Below are 26,087 nucleotides of genomic sequence, written 5' to 3'. Positions count from 1 at the left end.
TTATCACAATACCACTCCTTTTCAAAATGTGTAGATGCATTAAAGCTATCTAAACAATTACTTTTGAACATATAACATGGATCTAGCTTCTAACTTCATAGCTCCTTTAAAAGTATGCGCAGACAGATATAGGGATTGAGCAGAATGAGCAAAATAAAAATCAATCAGAACTTAGGAATCAATTTATATAAATAGGAACTATGGCCAGTAAAGATAGCCACATCAATTTAGAAATCTGTTTCTTCTCTTTTGATTGTAAGGATTCTCACCCAACTCTTAGAAAGGATGTTATAAGGTAATATAAGGGCATACCTTTCCAACCATATGAATATCATGGGAAGATTTTTGCAAAGGCTCTTTTGTTATCAAAACAAGATCATTTTCAGAAAGGTTCCTAGAAGCTGCAGAATCATTGTCATCATAGACAAATCGAACCAGATGAAAGTCATCAACTCTCTCAACCACCATCACAGATAGGCTGCCAAAATACATCTCTTCCCATGAAGGCATTTCCAGGAAGGAACTGTGTAACTGTGCTTTGAACTCCTCCAGAACCAGTGGCCGAAAAATCTCCACATATTGTTCAGGTGATTGAAAACACACAGGAACCTCCTTGAATTTGCTAACAATTCGACTCCCATCTGCACCTGTGGATGCTAATCCAACAGTTGCAAAGTAATCAATTTCCAAAATGGGTCTATACCAGTCATCGAGCTTTGGTGGCTTGAACCTTTTCACTCCAGACCCCGGTCTATGTAAATGGCCAGATCTATTTTGAAAAGAAGATTTAAGCTGAATGACTTGCCGTTTAGGAAGAGAAGTATTTGACTTTGCCATAAATGACTGTTGAAGTCTTGCAGATTTAAGCGCAGACTCGATTGGATCATCTTCAGTATAGTGTACTATCTCTTTCAGAACAGATGAGTTATTAAGATTAATTCCATTATGGGATTGAGACTCATTTTTTTTGTATTTGGAGTCTATTTCTTTCCTCTTACTATCTACATCTTTTGATTCGAGGAGAGAAGCAGATGCTGGTATACCTTTTAATCTATCAAAGCCCTTATCCTGAGAAGCAACCACACAACCATCAGTGGCATCTTTTTGCTGAAAAGACTCCAAGCAATTCTTAGAAGTGTCAGTGTCAGAAACTTTCTTCTTTGTAGGGTCAGAATGCAATGCGCTCCCAGGACCTGCAATCTTTCCATCCAAATTGCAGTAACCTCTCTTAGTATCAGATTGTATGACCTTATCGGCTGATATAGATTCTTCAGTTTCACTTTCAGACAGAAGAATCATATTATCTCTATCCTTTTCATGAGCTTCTGTTACCAAGTCCAAGATCTGCACATCTCTATCATCCGCAGAGAGAGGCCGCACATTTGAAACTAAACCAGGACCTGCAGTCTTTCCCTCCAAATTACAGTAACCTGTCCTAGTATCAGATTGTATGACCTCGTCGGCTGATATAGGTTCTTCAGTTTCACTTTCAGACAGAACAATCGCATTATCTCTATCCTTTTCATGAGCTTCTGTTACCAAGTCCAAGATCTGCACATCTCTATCATCCGCAGAGAGAGGCCGCACATCTGAAACTGAACGCTTCCTCTCATTAGACAAGCACTCAGGAACTAAAGATTTTGACCTAAAGGTCGTCACTCCAATGTTACTAGAAGCTTCCTTAGATAATGACGCAGAAAGGCGTGAAACTTGTTCCATCAATTCATCCGTGGCAAAGTTATCTATATCAAGTGAAAGCATAACATATGATGACTATCTTAATGATGGCCTGATAATGCTATACAAATAAATAAAATAATATAAATAATAATAGCAATAATAACAAAATATGAAAGCTTACCGCAAGATATTAGATTTTCAATGGCATTGATTATCATTGTAGCAGTGTTACCAAATGAATCTTTGAGAAAAGACAGCAAAATAGTAACTGTCTGTTTCCAATACACGATTAGGACTTTGAGCGATGACTTTCCCCAATCCATCAGGTCATTGAGCCATGAGAAGTTATACAAACTTTCCACCATCATTCGGGAATCCCCAGGCTTTTTACCAAAGGATGGGTAAATTATTTCAAAAACAACAGGGAGGATCTGAAGTAAGCGGACACAAGTCAACTGAAGCAACAAAGAACTAGTAAGAATGCCTTCTAAGTGAAACAAAGCTGTAATACATCAGATAGAGCTATAGGGTAGAGTTTAGGTGATTTGCGTATACTATTAGATTTCAACCAGAAAACTAAACTACATTTCAAGAAATTTTAAGGAAAAAAATAAAAAGACAACAGTACATTACAAAACAATAGTATTGTACGCTTAACCACAGACAAGAACTGGTAACCTCATAAAGTGTGTGCGCCAACACAGAAAACTACCAAGGACACACACACACACAGAGACAGAGGGAGAGAGGAAACAAATGGCTAAAAAGAAAGTTCTCATAATGACAACACTGGCGCATTATATGTACTCTAAAAAAATGAATATATATATATATATAAATAACCAAGATTTTAAAAGTAGTAGAAGCAGACTTATAAGCAAGCACTAAAGCGCAAAGACAACCATTTACAAGTAGAAAGATTGCTGAATACCTGACAAAAACTGTGATCAATAAATGCCTTCCCTTCTACTAAGCACCTCCGAATAGAAGGCCAAGCAGTTTCTGATAGTAAGTAAATGAACTTTTCCTGTGCTTTTAGGTCAACATTTGAAGAATGATCATTGACATTCACAAGCAATGAATCAAAGACCGGCTGCCTCAGAAATCCGCCTTGGGAAGAGAAGCTCGTGATATTTAAGTTATCAGATGAATTTCCAGTAAAACGTAGGGCAGATAAATCCCCTTCTTCGAGTAATTTGCGTAGAACGAAGAAAAAATGTTGTAAAATCTGAAACTTTTCTAAAACAGAATCCAGTCGAACCTGGAATAGTGCAAACAGAGCTGTTAGGAACAATATGACAGGGATGTTTTTGTTGTAAAATTCATGATTTATCACATCTTAAAAGGACATCCTACAACCGTACAACAAAAAATTCCGCTAGACTCTACGAGCCTCTCCTAGAAACCCAGTAGCCAAGTCAGCTATTAGTTGATCCAAAATTTAATAGAGAGAGAGAGAGAGAGAGAAAGGAAGTCTTTACCAATTTACAAGCATGTCTCAAGCCCAAAAAATTGGCAGACAATGAAGATCTATCAGAGCAGAGAAACTTCAAGCCATAAGCAAGACCCCGCGTATTTGAAGCCTGTTCCAAGATACACTTCCCAAACTGCCTCACATTCTGCATCAAACCATAATATATACATAGATACAAATAGCACTTAATGGAATGCCAACCAGAATATGGAAAGAAAGAACATTAAATTCATCACTTTAATCATAAATGTAAATGAAATGATGTGTAAGATGTAAAAAGATTAATTTGACATACATCACTAGGATCCAGAAGTGAAAGTATCAAGCTTTCACCCATCCTTGATTCCCACGTCCACTGCTTCCGGATTTCTCTTTGCCCCACTTGAACTACGAAGTGTGTAGTTAACCTGTAACACATCTCTCATGTAATCACTCAAGGAATGTGTTCCATACCAAGCTATACATTGTCTGATAATACAGCCATCAATTTAAAATATATACGACTTCCATAAGCCAACTTTAAATATATAAAGGAGTCTCCTACTTTTACTGAAATGCTATCAACCTGTTGAATGTTCTTATTAAAGGGAGACACATTGACGATACTTTTACTGAGTTCGTTGGCTCCTTCCCCTCTCCACCATCATCAGAACCAGTTGGGATTTTCCAACTAAAAGAACTGGAGATCTCTGTCAAAGAGGATGAAAGCCATGTTCTCACTGGAAGTGCCATTTCTGCACTGATTTCAGGTTCAACCATAGAAAAACGAGATCGAGCCCAGAAAACAGCCTTGGAAAATGATATTGGAAAGACTAAGGGATCAATTTCAAGTAGAACATCAATCCATAGCATGGGAATGCACATCCACCCTTGATATTCCCGAGAAGTAATTTTACTCTGCATGCTGAATTCCCTCCAAGAACTATTGTCCTCCTCTTCAACATCTGGAGTAAATGGAAGCCCATCAGATTGTTCATCATCATCAAAGTGGTGAGACATGTTTCTATCAATAGTCCAAGGCATGCTGCAATTCAGCATTGTAGTTATAAGGGCAGCAGCATCAGAGACTATAATAGTTTGTATAAGATCAAAGGCAGGTTGCCTCAGAGAACTGTGGAGTGAAGAATCATTCAGGGATGACACAAGAGAAGGGCCCCTGTCCAATAAAATTGCAAGGAAATGAATTATATAACTTCATCTATGTCCACAATCCATGTCCAACTGAATCACCGACATAGTAATAAATACATGCGCATTGCAAATGTTTATAATTGTGCATTTAAATTGATTTGAAAAGTTGTCAACATTTATAATTGAAATTCAGGACCACACCAAACATCAGTGTGGATAAGGGATCACAGTTCAACCATCACGCCAATGTTTGGTAGGCTGGTTTTTCACATTATACATCCTTTTACCAAAATTAGCTATCTTAGTGAGATTTTAAGATCAATGAAAAATTTCAGATATTTATTTACATATGATTGCTCAGGTTTTGGATCGGGTGCAATGATGGGGCCCACCTGCATGGACAGGCGTGGGCCTCACAACTCAAGCTACCCACCACCTGCCCTCTCATGAGCTACCCCACATTGCATGCAATACAGGCAAATCATTGCACCTAATCTCTATCTGATTGTTCAATTAATTGTCTTGTACAATTAAGTTGGCTCATTTTTATTGTTTATAATTTTCAGCAAATCACAGTATGCTTAAAGGAAATACCAAAAAAGAAAAATTGTAAAATAACTGTTTGTTTGACCTGCAAGAAAAGGCTTATTGTTTCGAGTAATGGGTAAAATGTTAAAGTTAAAACCACTGGTTTAAGATGCTTATACCCGAATGGAACGTCCCAGTTTTATGCAAGCTAAATAGGAAACCCATTAGTTAAACAAACTTTGACCAGGTTTTTTTTTTTATAAGTAATAAATTGGTCTTGTTAAAAGCGTAAAGCGCCCCTAAGTACACCGGAAGTGTAATGTTGGAGACATTATTTAATGTTTAAAGAATAAAAATTAAGTGATTAAATGGTTAGGATTAATTAGATGTCAAGAAAATGCAACCCTACACCATGTGCGCCTTGCCTTTCCTACACCAGGAGGATGCGCTAAAACTTTGACCGGGTTTTAAGCAACTGAAATTCCCATCACGTCTATATATATTTTGTTTTTTGTTTTATTTTTTTATAGGTAAGCAAGCAAAGGCGCCCCTTAACATACAGAAAGTATACAAAGAACACCAAAACAAAAAAGAGAAAGAAAAAGGAAAAAACCCGCAAAACCCAAAAACAAAAGGAAACCCAAACATCCCAACAGGAACTAACCCACAAAAGCCAAAGACCTAACCCATATTTAGAGTGGCCATAATTCAATATTACCCTCTTCTCGTCCCATTTAGGGGCTCTCTTGTATAAATTCCTGTGTATAAGGGTTGCGCCTCTCTGCGCTTTTATTGAACTGCGTTAAAATTACTTATCAAATAAAATAATAATAATTCAATATTACCCTAACGAAACACGATCTTGGAAAACTCAATCCGACATTGAACATTTTACTCCAAATGCTAACTTTAGCAATTTGGTTTCCTTTTTTACCCTTCATAATTCATCATTTTGAAACGGAACATAGATTCAAAATTTTTTAGGCAAACAATAGATTCACAAGTCAAGACTACCATACCACCTTTTACGTGCCTTCAGCTTCTTGTCTACAGGGATTATAATCAGGGTAAAACTCTTGCCACTCTCTCTCTCTTCCCATGGCCCCCAACCCCTCTCTTTCATTCTTTGTCAAGGTGGTTCTCAACCGGTAACTTGTTGGCAACACCTTGGAGAGTGTTCATGTGAGCAGTGCGTGGCGGCATGTTTGTTTCGATCCCCTTCAGCGATTGACGCCTGCGGTTGGGTATGGAGAGCTGGTTCTATGTGGAGGCTAAATCTTTTTTGTTCTCAATCGAGCAAGGGTCTGCAGAGCACTTGGTAGTGGAGAAGCAGAAAGCTTTCGTAGGGATATAGTCCTTTTGGGCTCGCGTTGTACTACGTGGCTGCTGTCGATGGTGGAAGAAGCTTTGCGAAATCCCGGGGTTGAAGATTTCGTCAAGTCTTTTAGGGAAGGGTCTAAGGTGGGAATAGGTCCGGCCGTTTCTTGGAGGTAGCAGTCTACGCCGTGGGTGGCTTAAGAGGTCTTGTTCTGTTTCCCGAAGGCCATGATGGGCAAGGCTGGAGCCGTGTTTCAGGCAACCCAGGAAGCATCCCGATCTCTTTGGGGAGTGGATCGAATGGGCTCGCAGGCCTACCCCAAGAATGGGTCTTAAGTAGGGCTTGGTTTCAGGTTGGGTCCAGTAGCTTGGGTTCCAGACCAATACCCAGAAGGCTATTTTGGTGGGTTCTGACACAGTTGTGGATTCAAGCTTTGTGACTTCGTCAGGTTTTGGAGCGGCTGACGGGCGGGTCTTGGTTACTCGTGCAATTTCAGGTTTGTCGTCGCCAATGGCTGCCGATGGTCCTGTTTCGAGTTCCCCTGGTCCTGTTCTGGCGTCTTCTTGGCGGAATTTTCTGTGCAAGCCTTTGGATCAGATTATTCTGTCATTACGAGTTCTGCGACTTCAGGTTCAAGGTCGTTGGTGGCTGTGTTTGGTCCTATTCCGACTTCATCTGGTCCTATTCTGGAGTCTTCTGGGCCGAAATCTTTTGTGCAAGCCTCTCCCTTTTGATCAAACTTCCTCTAGGCAACCCTATGTGCAAGCCTTCATTTTGGAGGTAGACTCGGCTACTGAGGTGTCTTCTCCGGTAGGGGTCTCCCTTGGCACCACTTCTTCAGGGGCGGCTGCTTTAGGTGGAAGGCTCTGCTTTTCTCTTCCAGTAATGTCGAAGTGTGGGGCTCCTATCTACCCATCGGAATCCAAATCGATGCTGAGATACTGCCAAAGATCAAAGGTAGGCAGAAGAGCTCAATTGGACACTTCTCTGATTGACGAGGCTTTGACAGCGATTAGTGCTTCGACAGAGCCGCCTTCTAGTGCCATGGCCCAGCCCTCGTCGAAGCTTGGTGGGGGAATGGTTAGTTAGTCTCCTTCGGCTAGTCTTCTTCGGCGTGGCTTCCTTCTCCCAAGCGTTGTGGCCCTTCCTTCGACTGGAGTGGGTGGGTCTCCTATCTCTTCGGCTTAGTGTGCGGGTGTGAAGATGATGGGTGTTGGTGCCCCACCAAGGCTTGGGTGCCCTCTGTTGTCGTCTTTCTTAGAGGTGGATGAATCTTCAAGAGGAGATGTTTTTGAAGGGGTTGGTAGTTCTCCCGAGGCCGCGATAGATGTTAATTTCTGTTTCCATACTCTAGAGGTCTCCCACGAGGGGAATGTGAAGGGCTTTTTGGATTTATTGGCTCAAGTTGATGAGGTGTAGTGTCAATAGTTTTCAATCTCCACCCCTAAGTTTAAAAGGAGTAGAGAGGTAAAAAACTTATAGTGCTCAATTAATTATGATGCTAGGGATTTTGGTTCTAGCCGGGGCAAAGGCAAGAGTGTCCTTGCTGTGATGTAATGGTCTCTGGGTTTTGTGGGCTAATTCCTGTTGCGGTGTTTGGATTTCCTTCTGTTTTTGGGTTTTGCAGGTGTTTTTTTCTTTCTATCTTTCTTTTTCCTGTTTTGGTGTACTAAAACTTTTACAGCCTAGTGGATCCATCTATATACGCTCTGTATAAGAGCACTAGTAATAGACACCTTATGGTCCATTCCATTCCCTATATAGGGGAAATTTCAAAAAAAAAAAAAAAAAAAAAACCACCTCCATCATTTTCCCTACATTTTTTTCAAAACCCTTGGGTAGCTACAGCACTACCCAATGGATTGGGTAGAGCACTATACATACCCTATGGATTATTACAATCCTATAAAAAGCACTCTCTCTCCTCTCACCTCTCAAGTCCCCTTCTCCTTCTTCCTCTCACAACTACCCCATCTCCCTCTTCCCCTCGGGCCTCTCTCTCTCACAGAACATTCCACCACCACCTCAACAATCCTCAAAATGCACATTCCACCACTACTCACTTATCAAATTCACACCCCAAAACTCCACAACTAAAAAAAAAAAAAAAAAAACCTAAAATTTCACTCGAAATCAACAAACAAAAAATGAACAGCAGAATTCATGCTTTAGGCCACTCACAACCACCATCGTCAGCTCAAGGAGCAATCAATCTGGCTGGGCGGCACAATTCCTGAGAAGAAAGAGACGAGAGAGAAAGTTTGAGCGACATAGAGGAGAGAGAGAGAGAGAGAGAGAGAAGATGCAGATGGAGACTAGAAAAGAAACGGATGTTTCTGGAAAAAAAAAAAAAAAAAAAAGTACAATTAAAAAATATTATTTTAATGATATAGGGAAATATTAAAATAATATATTGTGGGGTGTATATGGATAGGGAGACAAAAAAGTAGTTTGATTCTTTAAATTTAGGAAAAATCGTTGGATGTCTACTGCTAGTGCTCTAAGCCTACCCCTGTCATTCTGCACTACATGGTAAGTAGCAAACCACATTCTCATCGTCATCCTGCATACCACAAAATGAACAATCTAGGTAACTAAAATAAATACCGAATTGGGCCAGATAAATGCCCAGTTCATAATTTCCCTGCTCAACCATAGGGTCGATCTGGTTTTAATAATACAATAAAAACAAGATTGTGAAAGGCAATCAAACAAGAGAAGCGGAACTAAACAAGGACATAACTTTCCCTTCTTTGTTCTTGGCGCAGGAACAAAAAAAAATAGCTTTAGCAAATGTAATGTCTATCGATAATTTCTATGCTAAGTATTTAAGGAACAAACGGGAGAAACGGTGAAATGATGACTGCTATTACTAATGCAAATTCTATTGTCTTTCAAAAGCTCTCAACCTCTATATAATAATCTTCATTGTTAGAATAAAAATTAAATGATTAAATTTATCCATTCCTATTAGCTTAAAATTTTGAGATAAGTGGTGATTTTTCTTTTTTATAAGTAATTCAGATCTTATAGAGGAAAAGGTTAAACCCTCGTACACGAAAAGTTTACAAAAGGGACTTAAGCCTATAAGCTACTACAATGTAAAAGCAAAACAAATCAACCATGTTTGTAGAGATAAAGCTAGGAACATTAACAAGAACCAACACAAGATAAATCTCAAAAAAGAAGATTTTAGAACGAATACATTTGTCTTACTATTCTCGAAAATACGACGATTCATCTCTCTCCAAATGCTCCACATTAAGACCTCATTTGGTTTGCAGAATGAGTATTTCATTGGGAAAATGAATAGTTATTCCCAGGAATAGAAAAGAGTGAAATGAAATGATTATTCCTAATCTTTAGTTTGATAACAACACATACACTTTAATTGGAATTGGAATCCAATCAAACTTACTAAAAAAACCCCCACATTATATTTTTTTTTTCAAAAAAACTTCAATTATAAAAAATAAAAAATAAAAACAAAAAACAAAAAAAAATTGAAAAATGGTGGGTGGCCACCTACCAATGAACCGAGGGTGGCCGCAATCACCCCCAGAGTGGTCTCCGGGGTTGGCCTGTGCCACCCCCAATTGCCTTGGGGGTGGTGCGACCACCCTCTACGCTGTATGTGGCTAGCCGGCCACCCCAATGGTCGATTGGCCAACCACTGTATAGGGGGTTGGGTTTTTTTTTATTTTTTGAAAAACAAAAATCGAAAAAAAATAAAAAAAAATAAAAAAAAATAAATAAATAAGTCTTTTTTTTCTGGAAATTACAGTCAATTTCCATTGGAATAGCTATTCCTCATTTTTTAGAGGAATCCGTATTCCTCTTCGTAATGGAATAGTTATTCCAATGGGAATAACTATTCCAAATAATAGATCCCTACCAAACAAAAGAATAACTATTCCATAAAAATAGTCATTTCATTCCAGGGGTCTATTCTGCAAACCAAACGAGGCCTAAGAGTGCAGGAATAACTGTCCAGATTGCCTCTCTGGGATGTCCCCTCCCTTGTACTATCCAGCAATGAAGAAGCTCTTTGATGTTGCGAGGCATAACCCACGAGACTCCAAAAAGATTAAGAATCAATTGCCAAAGAGCCAAAGTATACTCGGAGTGGATAAGAAGGTGATCTGTCGTTTCCTCGTTCTTTTTGCACAGACATCACCAATTAGCTAAAGAGAAGCCCCACTTTCTAAGGGTATCCACCGTAAGGATTCTACCAGAGCTGCTGTCCACAAGAAAAAGGCAACGCGAGGAGGCGCCTTGACCTTCCAAACACTTCTCCAAGGGCATGGACTGTGTTCACCTTACTGTAACAAAGTATTAATAACTCTTCATGTAAAGCTATGGCTGCTAGAGGGAGTCCACAACAAGCTGTCCACTTCCCCCGGATGTGTCTTCAAGGAATACAAGAGACTAAAGAAAGAGTCAAAAGATTCTAGTTCCCAATCATGTGCAGCCCTAATGAAACTAGGATTCTAATTGACAAAGGAACTGGATAGATCCAAATAATTAGACACAGAGGCCTCCTTGTTTCGAGCAATGGAATAGAGTTCGGGAAAAGAAATCTTAAGAGGCTCTATTCCACACCAAACACCATGCTAGAAACTAATGAGAGAACTGTCCCAAACCTTGTAGAAGATTGGAAAAAGAACCCCAAACATTTCTAATATTCCTCCAAAGGCTCATCCCATAAGGACCTCGAGCTTCCTCTGAGCACCAACCTCCTCTCTTGAGCCCATATTTTGACTCAATCACCTGTCTCCATAAGGAATGCTCATCATGCCAAACTCTCCAAAGCCACATTTACCAAGAAGACCTTTGTTGAATACCATCAACTTTTTAATACCCAAACCCCCTCTGGATACAGGGGCGCAAACTGTCTTCCAATTAACCAGATGTATTTTGGGATCCCCGCCTAGACCATACCACAGAAAATCTCTCTTAAGGCATTCCAAACGCCAAGCTATACTTGCTGGTAATGGGAAGAGGGAAAGAAGGTATGTAGGAAGACTGGATAACGTGCTCTTTATGAGCATAAGACTCCCCCCTTTGGACAAGTAGATCTCTTTCTAGCTAGACATCCTTTTTTCCATTCTCTCAACTACCCCATCCCAAATGGCTCTAGATTTGAAGGGGCACCTAGAGGAAGACCCAGGTATTTCATAGGAAAAGAAGAAATTCTACAACTAAGAATACCGGCCAGCTCCTTTATATTAGGAAACTCCCCCACTGCGGCTAACTCAAATTTTTGGAAGATGATCTTCAATCCCGAAATGGCCTCAAAGCACAGGAGGATGTGATCCAGATTATGGATATGTTCACTATTAGCATCGCAGATAATAAGTGTATCATCTACGAACGAAAGATGAGAAACTTCCAAAGAAGTATTGATGTTGTTAACCCGAAATCCTAATATAAAACCCCCAACCATCGCTCTAGAGAGCATACATGACTAGAACAAAGAGAATAGGCAAGAGAGAGTCTCCTTGACGAAGGCCTCGAGAACTCCCAAAAAAACCGTTCAGGCTACTATTAATCAAGATGGAAAAGAGAGCCATGGAAATGCAAGCAGAAATCCACTTTCTCCATTTAGCACCAAAACCATATCGCCTCAAAACATAATAGAGGAAGTCCCAATTGACGTGATCATAAGCCTTTTCCAGATCTAGTTTGCACATAACACCAGGAACACCCGATTTCAGCCTGCTATTCCAGCACTTGTTGGCTATTAAAACTAAATCTAGAATTTTCCTCCACCCAATAAATGCGTTCTGGCTGCGGGAAATGAGATCTCCCAACACTTTCTTCAATCTTCCCCTCCACCTTGTTAGACGTAGTCAAGTTGAAAGAAGAGCCATGTTTGTCCTCACCACTCACGGAGTTGACTTGAAATTTTGAAGAAACAACAGCCTTTGCGTAAGAACGATCCACCGGAAATGCACATTGTGTTGGTGCTGAAAGGGCATCCTCTGGAGGAACTTGAGTAACAGTAATGTAAGGTTTCAACAACCACCTCAACACCTTGTCAAAACCGCACCAACCCCATAACTCTCTACCGTCGGGTAGAGGAGTATGACTCCCCTCTGTCCACCTCCACTCAATTCCTTGATGACCAGGTAGGCACCATGGGAGTTACGACTCTTCTGGCAAAGAACTACACTATAAGAATCTCTAACTTTCCTAACAAAACCCACATTGTTGTTCAGACCAAACACCTCCTCCATCATCGACAGAAGCCATAAAGCTCCCTCTCTTCCCAAAATAATCGACCAGAGATATCCCTTACCACGCTCAATAATCTGAAGCCTGAAAGATTTACCCCCCAAGTCGAATACGAACTCAAAGGATTTCGACTCAACACAAAATATTCTGCCCATAATAATAACCCCAAACTGAAGAATCTTATAGAGATTGCGAAAGCACATCCATCTCAAGGACACCCGCAATCTTAAAGGGTGCTTAGGCGCATCTTCTGCGGTCTGAGGGATATTTTGTAGCTGCTCTAAAGCACATCTGTATAGGCCACTACTTTTAGTTGAATATTCAATGTTTTTAGTTGAATATTATGTGGTGCATCTTCTATGGTGATTTAACTTGGCATTAGAGCCAAAAGTCATGAGTTCGTGACTTCTCAATTCACCTCTCATTTTTATTAAATGTTCTACATATTGGACCTCACTTATTAAGGGGGAGTTTGAACCCACACGTGAGAAGTGTTAAAATATAAATTAAATTAATAAATTAATCCATTCCTATTAGCTTAAGCTTTTGGGATAAGTGGTAATTTAACTTTCATCATATAAAAGACATCCTTTTTATTCTTGGTCTTCACCACCGGCATTCCTGATAAAGGCACAACAAGGAAACACAAGCTCTACGAGACTGAAAGAGATGCGTGGTGGAGAGTAGTGGACTCCAAATACGGTAGTTCTTGGGGTGGGTGGTATTCTTCTAAGCTAGTAAGAGCTTTAGGAGTGGGGGTGTGGAAGTTCATCAGAAAAGGTTGGGGATTCTTTCGCTAGCTTTACTAGATTTGTTGTAGGGGACAGCTCCAGGATCAACTTTTGGCATGATTTGTGGTGTGGAGACACAGCCCTTAAGGTAGCTTTCCCAACCTTTTTTGGAATTGCTTGAGCGCAGGACGCCTCTGTTGCTGACAACTTAAAATTTTTGGGTGGTGCCATGGAATGTGAGCTTTTCTAGAGAGGCACACAATTAGGAGGTGGATGCTTTTGCGTCTTTTCTCCAGGCGCTGCATTCAGTTAAATTGGGAAGAGACAGAGAAGACAAGTTGTGGTAGGTCCCCTTCAAAATAGGTTTGTTCAATATCAAGTCCTTTTGCTCCTTGGCCTCTTCTGGAGGTCGCTGCTTCCCCTGAAAAAGTGTGTGGTGCACTCAGACCCCTTCAAGGGCGGCTTTTTTTGAGTGGTCAGCAGCTCTTGGCAAGTCTCAGGAAGCGGCATGTTATTGTGATAGACGGATGATATGTGTAAGAAGGTTGGTGAGTCTGTGGATCATCTTCTTCTCCACTGCGACGTGGCTTCTGCTTTGTGGAGCTCTCTCTTCATTCGTTTCGAGTTGTCCTGGGTTATGCCTAGACGAGTTATTGTTGGTGGTCCTCTAGAAGGCCGAAGAGTGCTACGGTGTGAAAAATAGCGTCTATTGGCCTCTTTTGGTGCTTTTGGAGAGAAATGAAAAATAGAAGCTTTGAAGATTTGGAAAGGTCCTTAGAGAAAATTTTATCCTCTTTCTACCATAAGTTGTACCTTTGGACTACTGCCTATGCGTACCCTTTGTCTTTTAGCTTTGATGTCTTTGCTGATCATTTTTCTCTTTCTATTTAGGTGTTTTCTTTGTATATTCCCAGTGTACTAAGGGGCGCATTACACTTTCAATGAGATTGGCTCATTACTTATTAAAAAAAAGCTCTAAGCCATTTCTTATCTCTAAATCCCTTATTCGTAATGTTATGATAAAAGTATCCAAGCAAATCTAAAGGAAGTTCACATTCAAAGAATAGAAATTATTTGACAAGTACTAGACTTCATTAAAAGAACAAAAGAGCGCACCCTAGTAAACAAGAGCTATAAAAGATAAATTCATATAATAAGAAAATAAACAAAAAACGAATTAAGACCTAAGGATACTATGGTCTAAGAACTCCAAGAACGAAAAAGAAGATACTGGTAGACAACTGTAACGACACAGGAAAAGCACTAGCCACATATGCGATATCACTCCAAAATGACTAGTCAATTTAGAGCTTCCTGAAAATCACTTATAGAGCCTAGTCTCACGAAGTTAAAAACCATTATGGGACTTAACACCCATGAATGTCTTTATAAACCACCCACTCTATATGGTGGGCTATTTATCTTCTCAATGTAGGACTAAGGTGTTACAACAACATTTCAAACAACCATAGAAACGCCGGATATAAAAATCATATCAACCACAAAACAATTAGGATTACATACCACATATGTGCACATTCAAAAGGTGGGCATGGCGGGTTCATCTTATAACCTCGGAGTATAATAAGAAGAGCTATCTGAAAATAAAATCTTGCAATAAATAGCAAAAGGTGAGCCAAAACAGTAGAACTATCATTAATACTAATCGTATAACATCAATATTAGCACCAATACATGGCTATAACCACATTTATGGCCACTATTTGAAAATCTAGAGGTAGAAAAAAGAACCTGGCAAGCCTTTTTTCTTGTTAAAACACTGAAGTTACTGCTCACTGGCACTTGATGAAGGAGAAAATATAGAAAATTCCTACGTTGCTTTTCATGCTCCCCATCTTGCAAAGCTTCAAGAGACTGGATAGATTGAATGTGTACATATCAGTAATGCCAGTAAAATATACCTAACATATAACATAATCAGAAAAATAGTATATTCAATGAAACATTTGCATAGGACTTAAAGATGAAGTGGTATAATGGTCCACTGACGTGCCTGCAGAAAAGGCTGAAAAAGATCAAAAATGTCTTTATGGCTTTTCTCGTTTCGAGTATGGAAACACTGACCCAATAGAGTGTTGCGCATCACACTTGGAGACAATGTAGACCTCAACCAAAGCTTACAACCTTAAAAGGAGCTCAAAACATCAAAAGCAAAAATCAGCTCAACATTAAACAGCATATTGACCTTTGCGATTGAAAAAACAACAGGTGCTCACCAAGCATTTCAAATAGTAGTCTCAGACAGGTAACTGCATGAGAAAATACAACCGAATCGCCACTGATATGATTGAGTACAAGGTCAAGAAAAATGGGGTAGCGCTCCAATATCCCTTCTTCAAAAGCTGGAGGTTCTAAGAACCCAAGCCTTCAATAAAAAGACGCGCACAAATTTACCATTAGCAGAAAAACAGACTAGGAAAAAAGGGAATACTTGTTGAAGATGAAATTTAGCCAACACTTCCTACAATGATTTGATTCCAAGCCATATGGATACACGGTCCAGCTTTGCTCTTGGCCTTGAAGTCTCAAAAGTTGATGGCAAAGCTTCTGTGTCCAAAAAGCCTATAAATTTCTTAAGCAAAGGCTGCAAAGGTTCCAAGTCTGTTACTCTCCTGCACACACAGAATACATAAAACGATCCAGGTTTACTGGGCTGCAAAGCAGTAGAGAATTTAAGAAACCATCCCCCCCACTGATGATATTAATTCCAAATTACATCCTTCAAAACCAGCCAAGCTTTAATGAGATTCTGCACAAGTTTTTTTTAGCCAGAATCACTAATATGTTGGAAGTCCTTGTAGTTTAAAAGTCACTCTGTCACAAGATAGGTTATTACTCTTCCTTTTCTTCCCCATTTTCCCAGAAAGGGGATTTGTGTTGGAAGGGGCTTTTTGCATAAAAGACAAGAAATTTATAATTTCATGTGAAAAGTGAAGGACATAAGCAGAAAGAATGAGTCCCACAATAAGCAGATTCTGTGGCTGGAAGAATAAAATAAAATTCACAACACTAATAAATTTTGGATGCACATACTAATAGCAGTGCTTAGAAAATCATATTAAATTAAATAGAACAAAGACCATCAAATAACATAGTGCCAAAATCCCCCGCAAAACAATTCCCCACTCCACAAACTGCAAAAATCAGTGCTTATAAAAATGATATTAAATTAAAAGAGAATGAAGAGCATCAAATATCATAGTACCAAAACACCCCCAAAACAATTAGCTTCCCCCAGGCAAGACAAAGAACCCAAAAGTAGCAATAGCTTGAACAGCGTAACTGTAAAAGGAGGGGGGGGGTAGTATTACCTCAATTTTCCCATCGATCCAGCAAGACGATGACCAACAGAACGCACTCCTCTTTTGAAAAAAAACAATGCATAAATGCCCTGAAAGGAAATAGGTTACTTCGTAGGGCAAAAGAAAATTTTAAAGATAAGTGAAAGCGACTTGAGAAAATATGCAAACACAGCCAAATAAATACCGGAAACTGTTGATGTCTATCCAAAGCCAGTTCGTGCTTACTATCAATTGCTTCAATAAATGTTTCAAATTCAGTGAACAATAACTGATCATCCAACAGGATAGGGAACATCAAAACCTGTGATCAGATAGACAACAAATTCAAGTCACTTGAGCATCAATTGCAATGCACAAAAGCAAACATAACACGCTTCTGCATAACAAGCCGAAGAGATCCAGCGCATAGCTATAGATTCATCTATCTGTTTGCTGAAAATATGGCAAAGTCCTCAATATAAATACAACCTTTTAAGTAAATGCTCCAATAAAAAAGGTCAGAACTCTATAATCACCTTATATCTTGTGTGGCAACCAGGTAAAGACTTGAGTAGATAAATACTTTGTAACATATTAGGATGATCAATTGATGAGACTCGCATTCAAGATTACACTATTTAGAATATATTTGAAAATGAAACCCAAAGGAAGAGTGATACTTAACAGAAACTTGAATCGATCAGGAGAGGAAGGGAGCTAAAAAGCAAGTGCACACAAGGGGGAGGGGTGGAGAGAGAGAGAGAGAGAGAGAGAGAGAGAGAGAGAGAGAGAGAGATTACTCAAATATGGAAATGGAGCTCAAAAAACCACAAATTATCAACGAAATGAAGAAAAATCTTTTCATCACGGAATTCTATCCTCAATGAAAAGAGTTTTCACTGAAAGCAGCAAAATTAATCAAGAAAAGCAAAATAAAAAGAGAGGAAAGAAAAAGAGAAGTGTATATTGGTCATAGTTTGATGTTAAAAGGCTTATGGATTGTTAAATTTTGTTAGAATAAGAACTTAGGTATCGATCTAAAGGTTTTTATAAGTTTAATTTAAAGATTACAGTTCTGGCAGCAGATCAAATCTGGTTTCAGAAGCTTGAAAAGGAGAGGAAAGGATAATTCCCTTCCCATTATTAAGCCACAGTGAATACCATATACCTTCAACATATCATTCCATAGAGAAGCTGATCTAGTACATGAACAAATATTATTACAAACAAACAAAAAAAAAAAAAAAAAAAAAAAAAAGGAGAGTAGCAATTCACCCATGAAACAAAAACACTACTTGTTATCCATTTTCAAGCCAACACTGGCAACTAACATGATGTTGATTATATTACAAAACAAGTAAACATGAAGAAACATCACAAAGAACAATGTACATGCCTCATACATGACACTAACAACTTCAGCATTATCACAAGCTGGATCATATTCTTCCCGTGCTATTCTTGCTTTGATCTCTCTCAAGTGCTCAGTTACCCTTTCCTCATTAAGACTTCGTATCACATCAAGAAGGGGACTAATGCAACTCTGCTCATACTCCATATTGTATGCCTCTAGGGCTTGGTAGTGCTGAGAGATGCACTGGATGCATTGCCGCATTTCTTCAGTGATCCTCTTCCATAAACGCTTGAGAGGAGAATCAGGATTCTCATCTTTAAAGTAATTGTAGAACGTCTCCAAAAGAGGACCCATTAATTCCCACGAGCCACACCAGATATGGGTTTCTTTTGGCAAACAAATTAAGAGATCAAATGCATCTGCAAACCTGACATAGTAAAAAAGCTACTTTACCAAATAATGAAAAGGAAACCAAACCAGAAACAAATTGAGAACAGTTGCAAGATATGAAAAATTGGAAGAACTCCAAATCAGGCTATGTATAGAAATTATTTTCCAAGTAACAGATTTTATTGTAAATAAAAAGGGCTAGTATTACAAGGAACAGTCCTCTCTCTCTCCTTCCTCTCTACCTCTCTTCACCAGCGAGTGCTGAGTGCGTGAGGTAAGTTTGGTGTGTTTCTCGGCTGGAACTAGTGGAATCAGTTTCTTTCTAGCGTTTCTTCTAATGAAATCATGTCGGTCTCTAGGAGATGGTCGGTGGAATCCAAGGATTTTGAACTGGTGGTAGTTGGAGGTGAAACAGGGGTACGCTTCCAGGAAAATTGCAAAGGAAAGTTGAGGTCTATACTTTTGGATAGAGACGAGATAGCTTGGTTGGTACGCATCTTCAAGGAGATTGTGGTAGTGGAAGACTCTTGGGTTTTTTGGAATCAAGCTCAACCTGGGTGTCCTCGGATCATTGCTCAGCGCTGCTTTAACAGACACAGTGGCTTCTTGATGGTTGAGGAACATGGCGGTGGAAGGAAAAGTGGCGTGGTCCTAATTCCAGAAGGAAGACGCGGCAAAGACTAGGATCTTTTTGGCTCGGCTTTACATTTGGTTAACGAGCATTTTAGTTCTGGAGTTAGATTGGTGGCGGCACGAGCAGAGGTTCAAGCGGTGAAGGGAAGTAGGAGGAGTTACGCAAAGGTTTTGTCGAAGACATTGCCACTGCTGGAGGAGAGTCTTGGTGTTTGTTCAGGGCATGTAGCGAGGGTGCCTAAGTGGGTGAGAGAGGTGACACTTGGTGTTTCCATGAACAAGTCTGTCCAAGCTCCGGTGATCAGCAAGAGGAAGGTGAAACTTCCGGCAAAGTCCACCCAATTTTCGACAGAAGTAATTCCGGTTCCGGTGAAGACTTCCAATCCTCCGGTGAAGGTTTTCACATGGAAGCATGGTCCAACGGTCTCTGAACAGCAAGTTGTGAAGGGAGGGGTGGCTTCCGACACACTCTTCCATTTTGGTGAAAGCCTCGAGCTCTCCAATATAAGGAAGACACTGCTGAAGCTAAAAGAGGAAATAGGCATTTGTTTGATGAGGCTGGGCTCAGCTAAGGATGGGCTTCTGGGCAGGTAGCTTAAGTTGTATTCAAATCCAGCCAAGCCCAATCCTAGAGGAAATTTCACCTCAAAGCAACCCATCAGTGCTTGTAAACCCAATACTAAGGTTTTTAAGCCCAAGAGGAAGAAGTTGCTGGTGGATTCAGGTGTGGGTCAGAAGCCCGACCCAAAAGGGAAGGCCACTATCACTGGTGGGTCGGCCCATTCGTTGGATATTTTGGACGCAGATCAGCCCGATGACCCAGGCGCGTCATCGTCTACTGGGGGTTCTCACGCAATGCTGCGTCCGCCGGTGGGTTCTCTCCCAATGAGTGTTGGTGTGGTGAGTGGTCCATTAGGGCTTTCAGGCTCCCCTTCTGCAGTGGGTCTTTTTTTCGGTGGAGATTCTAGCAAGGATCAGGTGGCTGATAAGTCGCTTGTGAGGGTTTATTCTAAGTAGACTAAGCCGGTGAGTGTGGTTCAGGCCGACGCTCGTGAAGAGATGCCTCAGAGGACACCGGCGAGTGAGAGTCTGCTAATTTCGATGGTCGAGGTGAGTGATTTGGGGCAAATTTTGCCGGTGAGGGTGGTTCAGGCCGACAATCATGAAGTGATGATTCAGAGGACATCAGTGAGTGAGAGTCTGCAATTTCCAATGGTAGAGGTGAGAGATTTGGGGCTGTTGTCTCTGGGTCTCAACTCTATGTTTGCTGGAGTTGGGTCTTCTGAGTCTTGGTCGCATGGTTTGAAGTTGTCAGTGGTTGTTTCTCAGTTTGCTTGGTTTTGCAAAGGGCTAATTCCAGCTTGCCAATTGGGTGTTCAGAAGTGGTTGTGTTTCAGGAGGGTGCTCAGTGTATTGAAGAAGTTAGCAGTAGGGAGGACTTGTGCGTTGCGGAAGAGGTAGTAGGAGAAGCTGATATTGGTAGGGTGCCTCCTCTAAATACCTATTCCCCATCCTCGGGGGGTCTTTCGGGGTATTCTGATTGGGTATTCAGTGTGCTAGTGCAATTTATCCCATTGTGGGAATCTCATATGTGAGTCATAAGTTGCAATTGCTGGCCCTCTTAACTTTTCTTTAAGAGGAATGTCGTTTAGAGGCGCAGGGTGATCGGTCTAGTAGTGCTATGAAGGATAAGAGGGAGGTCAAGAATTTGGAGAGTTCAGTCAATTACGATGCTGAGGCTCTTGTTCCATCCGTGGGAAAAGGAAGACAAGGAGGCATCCAAGTGTGTTATGAAGCCAAGAATTCTCTCTTGGAACGTGAGGGGGTTGAACAAGAGGAGAAAATGTCTAAGAGTTGGTAATCTGCTCAGAGATTGAAAGGTGGATGTTATTTGCTTTCAAGAAACTAAGCTTCATAATTTATCGTGCAACGTTGTGCGCAGCTTATGGAGATGCAATCATATAGACTAGTGCACCTTGGATTCCAATGAGGCCTCAAGGGGCATCCTTATAATGTGGGACACAAGTGTGGCGGAGAAGATCAATCAGTGTGTGGGGGAGTTCACCCTCGCAGTCTCTTTCAAGTACGTTGCGGATAATTTCGCCTAGGCCTTTGCAGGTGTTTATGGCCCGAATTCTGGGTGTGATCGTAGACCTTTTTGGGATGAATTGGCTGGCATTTGTAGTTGGTGGAACCTATCGTGGTGTATAGGGAGAGACTTCAATGTAACGTGCTTTCCCAATGAAAGATCTGGCGAGGCTCGTCTTTGTTCTGCTATGACGGACTTCTCTCACTTTATAGCTAATCAGGGCCTCATGGATCTCCCTCTTGCTGGTGGCTCCTTTACTTGGTCGATTTCTCATGATCCTCCGGATTGATTGTTTTCTTGTTTCCCATGATTAGGAAGTCTGGTTTCCCTTAATTTCTCAAAAGAGGCTTTCTCGCCTTTTTTCGGAATACTTCCCAATCCTCTTTGATTGTGGTGATGTTTCTCGAGGGAGCATGCCTTTCAAATTTGAAAACATGTGGCTTAAGGTAAAAGAGTTCATGGGTCAGGTGAATTAATGGTGGGATTCTTACTAGTTCCAAGGTTTGCCTAGTTTTGTTTTAGCTCGTAAGCTTAAGGCTTTGAAGATGGATTCGAAGAAATGGAATGAAGAGGTGTTTGGCAATGTAGAGAGAAACAAGAGGAAGCTTTTTCAAGATCTTCAAGCCTTCGATGTTATTGAAGAATGTAGAGCTTTATGGGAGGAGCTTTGGAGGAAGGCTAAGGTTGTCAGAGATTTAGAGAAGTGTGCTCTTATTGAGGAGGTGAGTTGGAGGCAGAAATTTAGGGTTTGTGGTTAAAGGAAGGTGATAAGTGCACTAAAAATTTTCATTCCATAGCCAACTCAAATAGAAGGTACAATTCTCTGGATTCCTTATTGATTGGCGACACTCAGTCCTCTAATCAAACAGAAATCAGTGAGCACATCGTCAAGTTTTACCAAAAGCTTTTTACAGAGCAGTGTAGGTGGAAGCCTTTGGTTGATGGTATCTCATTTGATTCTATTTTGGAGATAGAGGCCAGTTGGTTGGAGAGAGCTTTTGAGGAGGAGGTTAGTAAGGTAGTGTCAGCTATGGTTAGAGATAAGGCACAACAGACCACAGCCAACTTCCTATTATGCGTCCTTCAGCCAGGTCCTGATGGCTTTTCTATGGCCTTCTTCAAAGAGTGTTGGGATGTTTTGAGGGGGGACATTATGGAGGTGTTTCGGGTTTTTCATGATAGAGGTTTTTTTGAAAAGAGCCTCAATGCTTCGTTCATTTTGCTTATTCCGAAAATTCTAGGTGCTATTGCTCTCAAAGATTTTCGACCTATTAGTCCTGAAGGTGGAATTTACAAAATCATTGCTAAAGTTTTAGCAGATAGATTGAAGAAAATTTTGGAGGTCATTTCCAAATCTCAAAGCGCCTTTGTCAAGGGGAGGTAAATTCTTGATCCAATCCTCATTGCAAATGAATGCCTTAATAGTAGATTAAGATCAGGGGAGCCTGGCGTCATGTGTAAAATGGATTTGGAAAAAGCTTATGATCATGTAAATTGGGACTTTCTTTTGTATGTGCTGAAGAGGTGTGGTTCTAGGAGAAAATTGTGCTCTTGGATAACTCATTGTATCTCCTCTATGAGATTCACAGTGTTGGTAAATGGTTCTCCTAATGGCTTTTTCAGTAACTCGTGTGGGTTGAGGCAAGGGGATCATCTCTCACCCTTGTTGTTTGTTTTAGTGATGGAGGCTTTGAGTCGCATGATTTCTGTTGCGGTCAATGGGGGTCTACCTGAAGGCTTCAAAGTTGGCAATGCTACTTTCTCTCATTTGCTGTTTGCCGATGATAACTTGATTTTTTACAATGCTTGTCCTTCTCAGTTGCGCTATCTTAGAAGTCTCTTTCTTTTGTTTGAAGCTACCTCGGGCTTGAAGGTTAATTTGGCCAAGTCAGAATTAAATCCTGTGGGCGATGTAGATCAAGTAGAAAGTTTAGCCGATATCTTAGGGTGTGGGGTTGCCATTCTGCCGGTGAAGTATCTAGGCCTTCCGTTGGGGGCTTCCTATAAATCTATTCATATTTGGGACAGTGTTATCGAGAAGATTAAACGTCAGTTGGCCAGCTGGAAAAGGTTATACCTTTCCAAGGGAGGTAGAGTCACCCTTATCAAGAGTATCCTTGCCAACTTACCCACATATTTTTTTCTCTTTCTGCTCTTCCGGCAAGTGTAGGTGCTCGCATTAAGAAGCTACAACGAGACTTTTTATGGGGAGGGATTGGTGATGAGTTCAAATATCACTCGGTGAGTTGATCTATGGTTTGTAACCCAATTTCAGAAGGCGGGATGGGTATTAGAAATTTGGTGATGTTCTACCGGGCTCTGTTAGGCAAATGGTTATGGCGTTATGGGATTGAGAGGGAAGCTTGGTGGAGAATTGTGGTAGATTCCAAGTTTGGCAGTTTATAGGGAGGTTAGTGCTCTTTAGAGCTTGTACGTGCCTTTGGGGTAGGGTTGTGGAAGAACATCAGGAACGGGTGGGAGAAATTTTTAGGCCTTTCTAGATTTGAGGTGGGGGATGGGGCTAAGACCAAATTTTGGCTTGATAGGTGGTGTAGGGATACAATTCTTAAGGAAGCTTTTCCTGTTTTATTTGGAATTGCTCATGCAAAGGATGCTTCTATTGCGGAAAATTTGGAGCTCTTGGGTGATTCTAATCAGTGGAGCGTGAGCTTTTCTAGAGAAACGTATGACTGGGAAGTAAATGTCTTTGCTTCTTTTTTCTAGGTGTTGCACTCAGTCAATGTAAGAAGAGGTAGTGAAGATAGGCTGTGGTGGGTCTCCTCCAAAAAAGGCTTGTTCAAGGTCAGATCTTTCTTTAGCTCTCTGGCTTGCTCTGTAGGGATTCATTTTCCTTGGAAGAGTGTGTAGTAGACTCAAGCTCCTACACGGGCAGCTTATTTTGCGTGGTCGGCGGCTATAGGTAAGATCCTTGCAATGGATAATCTCAGGAAGAGGCATGTTATTTTGGTGGATAGATGTTGCATGTGCAAGCGAAATGGGAAATCGGAGGATCATCTTCTTCTTCACTGCGATGTGGCTTACGCTCTATGGAGTGCTCTCTTTATGCATTTTGGTTTGTCTTGGATTATGCCTAGGAGAGCCATTGACTTGTTTGCTTGTTGATGGACATCTAAAAGGCTGAGGAGTGCTGGGATTTGGAAGATGGTATCGACATGCCTTCTTTGGTGTGTTTGGAAGGAAAGAAATAATAGATATTTCGGGGATTTGGAGAGGTCCTTGGAGGATGTTTTAGCTTCTTTTTTCATACTTTGTATCTTTAAACAATGGCTTTGGTGTCCCTTTTATCGCTTAGTTTTAGCGATTTCCTTGTTCGTTTGTCGCTTTCTAATTCGTGCTTTCTCTTATATACTTCCGGTATACTTAGAGTCGCCTTACGTTTTCAATAAGACAAGTTTATTGTTTATCAAAAAAAAAACAAGGCAAAATTTACCCAAAAACAATTAAAACAAAATCTGGAAAATCCAACAAAGAAAAAGCAGAGAAACGATTGGAGGTCCCAATCCACTAGTAAAATGATCTCAAAAAGATAAACTTCAACCTGGTAAAGTTTAATTAGAGATTAGAGAATCTTTGCAGACTCTTCTAACATGAAACTCCAAAAAAGTAATGCATAAACTCCTTATGTTCTGTGCCCAAAAAGAAAGAGGTAATCAAAATAGTGACAATTAGGAAATTTAAATGGTTATGTTTTTTGCTTAGAAAAAACAGAAATGGTTATACTTTTTCGCATTTGAGTTTCAACTCTATCCCAAGCCCAAAAAGAAAAGAAAAACTTTAACTTTAACATAAACTCAAACTTAATTTTTGTAAAAATCCACTTAAAAAGTACAATTTAGTTAAAATAAATTATGCAAAATTGCCAAAATATGAAACCAACTCCTTATGTTGGCAACAATTTCCAACATGTAAAGCCTCACAAATTAATGAAACTCTCAAAAGAAAATTGAAAAAAAAAAAAAAAAAAAACCAAGACATAGGAAATTGAGAATCGTATAAATTGGTTGCTGGGAAAAGGAGAAAACAAAATAAACAGACTAAAGGTTAAAAAAAAAAAAAAAAAAAAAAAAAAAAAAAAAAAATCAAAACTGTATGAGCAGCATGAAATCCACTGAAAAAATAAAAATAAAAAATAAAAACTCAAAGTTAATCAAACATTCTATTATCACTGTATTTTTAATGACTCTTCTCTTTTTCTTTTTTTTCCTTTTTAATGTATTTCGACCATTTTGTTAGCAACCAAACTATGCATTACTACATTGGAAAAAATTCCAAATTAAAATTAAAATTCAAAAAACAAAAGAAAAAGAAATTGATCAAATGCATTAATATAAGAAACGGAAAAAGGAAAAATAAGCCTACAAGAACTGTTACGCTTCATCGAAATTCCGTTTCGAATCAAAGGGGAAAAAAATAATAAATAAATAAAGGCCTTGCTCGTTTACCATTGCTCCTTAAGGTGGTGGAGACGGCGTCGTTTGGAAGGGTCGTGAGCGTCATCGTCATCTTCTTCTTCCTCGATGGCTTTCCAGCGGCCCAATAGATCTCGTCTCCTTGCCAACCTGTTCGACATTTCTCAATTTCCCAAATATTTTCTGCTCTTTTCATCAACTTTCTATTTTTATTAGGGCTTTCTCTTTTTCTCTAGTGCGCGCTCAAAAGGGCATTTGATTGCAGAGGGTATATGCATACCGAGGAAGGGAGTAATCAGTCATTTAAACTGAATAAAGGGGGGTAAATTTGGTTCAAAATGTACAGCCATACAGGTCGGTTTGTTAAGTCTTATTCACTCAAATGATATTAATCCTCCTTTGAAATTTAATCCTCCAAATAAACGTAAAATGTTTTTTGAAAAATATTTTTTTTGTGTTTGGTACGACAAAAAATAATAATTAAACTGAAATTTGACAAAAAAACTTCTTTAGTTTCAAAAAATTATTTATATTTTTAAATTTCGCAAATCGTTTTTCAAGTGTTAGATTTTGCTTCGACCACTGCTACACTACCAAAAACCCAACATAGGGTCATTGTCAGACCATTACCGAGCCACTCGAAACCACCACCGAGCAACCTTGGAAGACAATCGAGCCACTTCCAGACCATTGATGGACCACCACCAAGCCACACTTGGACCACCACATAACCACCTCGAACCACCACCTAGGCACCTCAAACCACCATCGAGACAGCCCAAACCCCCAC

The 26,087-nt window shown here is 40.0% G+C and overlaps 1 protein-coding gene across 4 annotated transcripts in view; it reads right to left on the bottom strand.

Moving 5' to 3' along the window:
• Positions 1-25,569, bottom strand: part of LOC133862849 (uncharacterized) — a 58,441-nt gene extending 32,872 nt beyond the window's left edge. Inside the window, exons 1-15 of one of the 4 annotated variants that reach the window (XM_062298740.1) lie at positions 25,331-25,569; positions 17,798-18,182; positions 16,607-16,723; positions 16,432-16,511; positions 15,586-15,732; positions 15,337-15,485; positions 15,114-15,244; positions 14,852-14,974; positions 14,624-14,697; positions 3,720-4,310; positions 3,450-3,561; positions 3,162-3,299; positions 2,612-2,941; positions 1,862-2,135; positions 313-1,742 (exon numbers count right to left, since the gene is read on the bottom strand). In XM_062298740.1, the coding sequence (XP_062154724.1) occupies positions 313-1,742; positions 1,862-2,135; positions 2,612-2,941; positions 3,162-3,299; positions 3,450-3,561; positions 3,720-4,310; positions 14,624-14,697; positions 14,852-14,974; positions 15,114-15,244; positions 15,337-15,485; positions 15,586-15,732; positions 16,432-16,511; positions 16,607-16,723; positions 17,798-18,182; positions 25,331-25,458 (4,209 nt within the window). In that variant the 5' untranslated portion in view covers positions 25,459-25,569. Of the gene's footprint in view, positions 1-312; positions 1,743-1,861; positions 2,136-2,611; positions 2,942-3,161; positions 3,300-3,449; positions 3,562-3,719; positions 4,311-14,623; positions 14,711-14,851; positions 14,975-15,113; positions 15,245-15,336; positions 15,486-15,585; positions 15,733-16,431; positions 16,512-16,606; positions 16,724-17,797; positions 18,183-25,330 lie in introns of those variants that run through there. The other 3 variants (XM_062298738.1, XM_062298739.1, XM_062298741.1) reach the window with 3 other exon arrangements.
• Between the last annotated feature and the right edge of the window lie 518 nt (positions 25,570-26,087).

Source organism: Alnus glutinosa, chromosome 3 (genome assembly GCF_958979055.1).
Source record: "Alnus glutinosa chromosome 3, dhAlnGlut1.1, whole genome shotgun sequence".
NCBI classification, from domain to species: domain Eukaryota; kingdom Viridiplantae; phylum Streptophyta; class Magnoliopsida; order Fagales; family Betulaceae; genus Alnus; species Alnus glutinosa.
Note: the sequence above shows the minus strand (reverse complement) of the source record. Positions and strands in the feature narration are given on the sequence as shown.